At 39.1% G+C, this 7,845-nt stretch overlaps 1 protein-coding gene across 1 annotated transcript in view; it reads left to right on the top strand.

Annotated features, from left to right (window-relative positions):
• Positions 1 to 7,845, top strand: part of ARCN1 (archain 1) — a 34,779-nt gene that overhangs the window by 23,761 nt on the left and 3,173 nt on the right. The window contains exons 7-9 of the mRNA XM_007124167.3: positions 2,305 to 2,452; positions 4,486 to 4,594; positions 7,248 to 7,452. Coding sequence (XP_007124229.1) covers positions 2,305 to 2,452; positions 4,486 to 4,594; positions 7,248 to 7,452 — 462 coding nt within the window. The remainder of the gene's footprint in view (positions 1 to 2,304; positions 2,453 to 4,485; positions 4,595 to 7,247; positions 7,453 to 7,845) is intronic.

The following is a 7,845-nucleotide window of genomic DNA, read 5'->3' as shown; positions in this document are numbered from 1 at the left end:
TAGTTGCTCCGCGGCATGTGGGATCTTCCCGGACCAGGGCTTGAACCCGTATCCCCTGCATTGGCAGGTGGATTCATAATCACTGTGCCACCAGGGAAGTCCCCACATTATTTTTTAATATTCTTTTCCATTATGGTTTATCCCAGGAGATTGGATATAGTTTCTTGTGCTGTGCAGTAGGACCTTGTTGTTTATCCATTCTAAATGTGATGGTTTATATAATGCTTTAAATTTTGATACATATGGCTGCAGCACCTTTAAATAAGTTGCTGATGGCTAATCACCATTAAACCCTGGAGAAAGGGAGTTCTGGTTTTTACCTGTCTGAGCAGATTTATCATTCTTTCTCTACAGTGTGCACATGAAGATTGAGGAAAAGATCACACTAACCTGTGGACGAGATGGAGGATTACAGAATATGGAGTTGCATGGCATGATCATGCTTAGGATCTCAGATGATAAATTTGGCCGAATTCGTCTTCATGTGGAAAATGAAGACAAGAAAGGGGTGCAGCTGCAGGTGTGTAGAGGCTTTTGATGAGGGAGTATTAAGGCTTTTGTCTACCTAACACAGTCTTTCTCAACTGGAGTTCCTTGTATGCACCATAGAACACAGAAGATTATTTAACTTATATAACTAGTGCCATTCTAGATGCATAGGAAAGAAGTTAATTTATTACCTACAGTGGAAGCCTTGAATTGATAAATGCCTTCCCAAGCCAGTTGGGAATGATTGACAGCAGCTGTATTAGTATGGCCTTTTAATACTGGAATTGAGTGAAAGGTCATTTTGAAATCTAATAAATGACTTCATACTCACTAACAAAGGTACAAAGAGATGCATATTTGTTACTCTTATGCAAAGAGTAAATTCATTTAGGATGTTGCTTGAAATATAATTTTAAAAACAACAAAGTTTAAAAAAAAAACAAAGTTTTAAAACTAAGGTATTTTATTTTATTTTTAAATTTATTTTTTTATTTTATTTTATGTTTGCGTTGAGTCTTCGTTGCTGCACACAGGCTTTCTCTAGTTGCAGTGAGTGGGGCTGTTCTTTGTTGTGGTGCATGGGGTTCTCATTGAGGTGGCTTCTCTTGTTGCAGAGCACGGGCTCTAGGTCCCTGAACTTCAGTAGTTGTGGCATGTGGGCTCAGTAGTTGTGACTCACAGGCTCTAGGGCGTAGGCTCAGTAGTTGTGGCTCATGGGCTCTAGGGCGTAGGCTCAGTAGTTGTGGCACACAGGCTTAGTTACTCCGTGGCATGTGGGATCTTCCTGGACCAGGGCTCGAACCAGGGCTCGAACCCGTGTCCCTTGCATTGGCAGGCGGATTCTTAACCACTGCGCCACCAGGGAAGCCCAGGAGGTATTTTATTAAAGCAGGTTATGACACTAAGTTTACTCATTCTGCTGCTATATAAACTGCCAGTGCTTGTTTTGTTAGCTGAAGGGCAATATCTAATGGTATATTTGAAAAGTACATAAAATTCTTAAAAATGAGTATGTATGTTCCACCTACCTGGCTATGTAAGAGACCTTCTTTATATTATTACAGTTGTTCTTGTTACAGTTTATTTAGATGGTTGATCTTATATCTGTTGTCACGAGAACAAAGCCTTTTCAGCGAAGAAAGTAGTTTTGTCTACGTTTTATTCCACTCATAACCAGCACACAGTTGTCTTTTGGAAGTAGTGCTTATATTATTTGACAGTACCTTTGCTGGCTTGTAAAGTCTATGTAGTCTGCTATCCAAAAGTTACTTCTTTTTCCTTTTTTCTCCTAATGTGACTTCTTTTAAAAAGATAAGTCCATCTTAGTTGGCCTGAGTTTGAACAACTTTAGCTCTTTAGGCAAAATTGCAACTAAACTTTCCACAGAGCTTTTCCCTCTCCTGTCTCCTTAGTATAAGGCCAGGACTGCTATGTGACCCAGCCAGCTGATCAACATCTGACCCTAGTCTTCTGTTTGGCAAGCTTGGCCTCACCATCAGGCTGCTCCCTATGAAGTATTTTTGTAAAGGACTTGGTTAATGGTCTTTTAACTTTTTCAGTTACAAAGTTACTAACTTGTTACTTACAAACAAAATGGCTTAGAGTTGAAATTACTTTATTACTATTTTTTAAATGTCTTAAATCTTTAAAAGTCTTTGAAGAAGGGAAATCTTTCTTCAAAATCAAAAATAATTGGAATTTTTTAGGCACCCTGTTTTAGATGTTTAGATTATGGGCCATGTAAGACCAAAAAGAATTTATTTCCTGTCATATAATGTCTGAACCTCAGAAGTTTTCTTTCCCTTCTCATTTCAGACCCATCCAAATGTGGATAAAAAACTTTTCACTGCAGAATCTCTAATTGGCTTGAAGAATCCAGAGAAGTCATTTCCGGTCAGTAGTGACGTTGGGGTGCTAAAGTGGAGACTACAAACCACAGAGGAATCTTTTATTCCACTGACAAGTAAGTGCCTCTGGCCAGTCCTACTAAGCTAGACTGCACTGAGAACTAGAAATAGCCCTGGCTTGTACATTCTTCATTGCCACAATTCTTTTTGACAAAATGACCTTTCAGAATGGACTCAGTGCTATATTTAGTGTATTTTGGTAATAAGTAGCTTAAATTTTAAACACCTTTAATTTTGAAACCATTATTTTTAGTAGTTTACACTAGGATGTTTAAGGCCTGCAGTTGTCAGTTTTGATTTGCCATCTTAACTTTCCTCCATTCTTTTTCTAATGTACTAATATACCTGCTTTGCTTTTCTCTTCAGTTAATTGCTGGCCCTCAGAAAGTGGAAATGGTTGTGATGTCAACATAGAATATGAGCTACAAGAAGATAATTTAGAACTGACCTGAACTTCAGTAGTTGTGGCATGTGGGCTCAGTAGTTGTGACTCACAGGCTCTAGGGCGTAGGCTCAGTAGTTGTGGCTCATGGGCTCTAGGGCGTAGGCTCAGTAGTTGTGGCACACAGGCTTAGTTACTCCGTGGCATGTGGGATCTTCCTGGACCAGGGCTCGAACCAGGGCTCGAACCCGTGTCCCTTGCATTGGCAGGCGGATTCTTAACCACTGCGCCACCAGGGAAGCCCAGGAGGTATTTTATTAAAGCAGGTTATGACACTAAGTTTACTCATTCTGCTGCTATATAAACTGCCAGTGCTTGTTTTGTTAGCTGAAGGGCAATATCTAATGGTATATTTGAAAAGTACATAAAATTCTTAAAAATGAGTATGTATGTTCCACCTACCTGGCTATGTAAGAGACCTTCTTTATATTATTACAGTTGTTCTTGTTACAGTTTATTTAGATGGTTGATCTTATATCTGTTGTCACGAGAACAAAGCCTTTTCAGCGAAGAAAGTAGTTTTGTCTACGTTTTATTCCACTCATAACCAGCACACAGTTGTCTTTTGGAAGTAGTGCTTATATTATTTGACAGTACCTTTGCTGGCTTGTAAAGTCTATGTAGTCTGCTATCCAAAAGTTACTTCTTTTTCCTTTTTTCTCCTAATGTGACTTCTTTTAAAAAGATAAGTCCATCTTAGTTGGCCTGAGTTTGAACAACTTTAGCTCTTTAGGCAAAATTGCAACTAAACTTTCCACAGAGCTTTTCCCTCTCCTGTCTCCTTAGTATAAGGCCAGGACTGCTATGTGACCCAGCCAGCTGATCAACATCTGACCCTAGTCTTCTGTTTGGCAAGCTTGGCCTCACCATCAGGCTGCTCCCTATGAAGTATTTTTGTAAAGGACTTGGTTAATGGTCTTTTAACTTTTTCAGTTACAAAGTTACTAACTTGTTACTTACAAACAAAATGGCTTAGAGTTGAAATTACTTTATTACTATTTTTTAAATGTCTTAAATCTTTAAAAGTCTTTGAAGAAGGGAAATCTTTCTTCAAAATCAAAAATAATTGGAATTTTTTAGGCACCCTGTTTTAGATGTTTAGATTATGGGCCATGTAAGACCAAAAAGAATTTATTTCCTGTCATATAATGTCTGAACCTCAGAAGTTTTCTTTCCCTTCTCATTTCAGACCCATCCAAATGTGGATAAAAAACTTTTCACTGCAGAATCTCTAATTGGCTTGAAGAATCCAGAGAAGTCATTTCCGGTCAGTAGTGACGTTGGGGTGCTAAAGTGGAGACTACAAACCACAGAGGAATCTTTTATTCCACTGACAAGTAAGTGCCTCTGGCCAGTCCTACTAAGCTAGACTGCACTGAGAACTAGAAATAGCCCTGGCTTGTACATTCTTCATTGCCACAATTCTTTTTGACAAAATGACCTTTCAGAATGGACTCAGTGCTATATTTAGTGTATTTTGGTAATAAGTAGCTTAAATTTTAAACACCTTTAATTTTGAAACCATTATTTTTAGTAGTTTACACTAGGATGTTTAAGGCCTGCAGTTGTCAGTTTTGATTTGCCATCTTAACTTTCCTCCATTCTTTTTCTAATGTACTAATATACCTGCTTTGCTTTTCTCTTCAGTTAATTGCTGGCCCTCAGAAAGTGGAAATGGTTGTGATGTCAACATAGAATATGAGCTACAAGAAGATAATTTAGAACTGAATGATGTGGTTATCACCATCCCACTCCCGTAAGTACCCCACATAATCATTTTTTCTATAGCGAGCTTATAGAACTAGTCTTTTGGAACTCATTTTGGAGGCAGCACTTAGCTGGCTATCCATTCTAAGATATTTGTTTCTCATAAAGGTCAGTTGTGAAAGAAGCTAGGTACAAAAGGCTGCATACTTACTATATGATGCCACTTATAAGACATTCTGAAAAGGTGTTACTCTTGGAACAGAAGTCAAGCATTTGATTGCAAAGAAAAGAAGCATTTGATTGCAGAGGAGCACAAAGGAACTTTTGGAGATGATGGAAATGTTCTATGACTTGATTGTAATGGTGCTTACAAGATACATTTGTCAATGCATTGAGCTGTACACTTTTAAAGGAGTGGATATTACTGATTTTAAAGCCAAACAAGCAAAGCTGGTTATAGTTCTAGGGCTGTGTTTTCAGATATTGGTCTTCAGATTATTCATGTAGTAATTAAGGTTTCCAGAAGGAGGAGCCAATTCTCAGTCAGACTTTCTCTGCTTTGTTTTGCAACTCTTAAAGGAATTGAGTCTGTCAGACTGAATTTTTCTTTTTCACTTTGTTCTCTAAATTTTCAGCTAAAGATGAGATTATGTGGGTTTTTTTGTTTTTTGTTTTTTTTTTGCGGTACGCAGGCCTCTCACTGTTGTGGCCTCTCCCGTTGCGGAGCACAGGCTCCGGACGTGCAGGCTCAGCGGCCATGGCTCACGGGCCTAGCCGCTCCGCGGCATGTGGCATCCTCCCGGACCGGGGCACGAACCCGTATTCCCTGCATCGGCAGGTGGACTCTCAACCAGTGCGCCACCAGGGAAGCCCGAGGTTATGTTTTCAAGGGTACTATTCTTGCTGAAACAAGATATCTACATTAGTTTCAGTAAATTTTCTAACAGCTTTATTGAGGTATAGTTGATGTGATAAACTACACATATTTAAATTATAAAGTTTGATAAGTTTTGGCATGTATGCACCATCATCACAATTAAGATAACAAAAATATGCATCCCCCCCAGAAGTTTAGTTCCGGTAAGTTTTTGATGTGTGCTTAAATGGCCTGCTTTCTAGGATCATCTGGAAATACTCTCTACTTTAAGTTTATCTCCTCACTAGCATTTCTAGTGACTGAACTATTATTACTTCACCATTGAATCCCTGCTTCTCTCCTCTGCCTTTCAGCACCCCCATGATTAAGTACAGGGCTTAATTATGAATACCCAGTAAGTGAATTCTTAGTGTGTTTGTACTATTAAATTGCTCGGTTATTATTACAGAGAAAATGGTTCTAATTTAATCTGTAATTTTGTTCAAATTAATTTTAATTTAATTTGAATTAAAATTAAATCTAATTTATTTGTAGTTTGATTCAGGCCTTTACATGGCCAGGTCTGGTTTTAGTCGTTCTTATTTCCATTTTTTAAAATACGCAATATCCCCTTTAATGGGCTAATCATCTTATTCTTCACAGCTTGGTTATTATTTCAGAACAATAGATGGCTGCCTTGAACCATTGTGAGACTTGGGCGTTGGTGACAGGTGTGGGTTTTATTTTGTCAAGATTTATTTTACTAGACTATTTTTAGGATGCCACAAGTTTTAGGCCTCTCCATCTACCCTATAATTGTGGTTATGGTGGTTTCCTGTGTCTTAGTTCAACTTTGCAATAGTCTCCAGAAGAGACCCTAAGGCAGCATTTTACCCTATTGTCTAGAACTGATCAAATTAGAAGATCTCAGAATCAGAATTGGAACAAGGGCAAAGGGAAGAAACATATATACAACTGGGACCATAAAACTGATAGGGAAGAGTTAATTGTGTTATATCACCCTTAAAGTTTTCTTTGTCTCCCTTATTTACCCTGCCTTTAATGCAAACATTGGATGTCACTGGTGAATTAAAAGATGGTAAATTTAGAGTGTGTAGGAGTAGCTGGCACTGCCTGTCAGCCGTGTGCGGGGATGCACAGTGCGTCCTGACTAGCCCTGGTTCTCCTGCAGACTAAGGACAACTATGTAATATCTCTCTTTCCCATCACGTTCACACTTTGCCCAGGGGTAATTGTGCTTTCACTTATTAAATAAAAGTTCAGTTACTGGATTATAAATCAAACCCACTGGCATCAACTACAATAAGTTTTAAAACCTTCTAAAATCTTTTAAAAACATCCCCTCAAAGGTCCAAATTCTTCTCCATTCTAAATAACCAAATAATGGTGTTTAAGTTCTCCCCCACTGTTATTATCAACTTGTTTTTCCCCTCATTGGCATCTATGAAGAGAGCTACACTATGTTAAAATTCCATCATGACAAGGCAGCAAACCATTAGTGCAGTATTTTTGGAAATACATCCCACTTTACACATTTGTCAGTCTCAGTCCCCTGCCAGCTCCAGATCTAGTCCATAAGTTGGAGCAGCCCAGGACTATGTTTGCCCATTATTTATGGTTGCATATATCTGTACCTACAAAAGGAATGAATGAGACCCTTGGCCAAGGTAAGGGTCCTTGAAGTTATCAGGGAGTCTAATTTTTTCTAGGACTATATAAAAGTGGGCAGAATTTGAGGAGCATAATCGAATTTGGGGCTCGATTTCCTTGGCATAGTTCTTCTAGCTCTGGACAGCTAACTTGACACGGATGTTTCTTGTGACAGATCTGGTGTCGGCGCACCGGTGATTGGTGAGATTGATGGCGAATATCGACATGACAGTCGACGAAATACCTTGGAGTGGTGCCTGCCAGTGATTGATGCCAAAAATAAGAGTGGCAGCCTTGAGTTCAGCATTGCTGGGCAGCCCAATGATTTCTTCCCTGTTCAAGTCTCCTTCATCTCCAAAAAAAATTACTGTAACATACAGGTACCCCTGTTTAATAGAGAACTTCTATGGGGAAAGTGGTAAGACAGATAGCTGATAGGCAACATGACTTCATGGTCAGAGCAGAAATCAGAAAAGCTGATGTCCCCCATGGATTCCATTGCTGCCTCATTGTATAATCTTGGTCAGTTCTTCACCTGCTTTATCTCAGTTTTCCTCTCTAGATCAAAGTAAAGAAATTGAGTATGACTACATATAAAAGTACTTATGGGTTGTGCAAGACTCATATCTCTTAGTTGCCTGTTTTTTTTTTGTTTTGTTTTGTTTTTTTGTTTGTTTTGTTTTTTGCAGTACATGGGCCTTTCACTGTTGTGGCCTCTCCCGCTGCGGAGCACAGGCTCCGGACGCGCAGGCTCAGCAGCCATGGCTCACGGG

This window comes from Physeter macrocephalus, chromosome 16, assembly GCF_002837175.3.
Source record: "Physeter macrocephalus isolate SW-GA chromosome 16, ASM283717v5, whole genome shotgun sequence".
Lineage (NCBI taxonomy): Eukaryota > Metazoa > Chordata > Mammalia > Artiodactyla > Physeteridae > Physeter > Physeter macrocephalus.
Note: the sequence above shows the minus strand (reverse complement) of the source record. Positions and strands in the feature narration are given on the sequence as shown.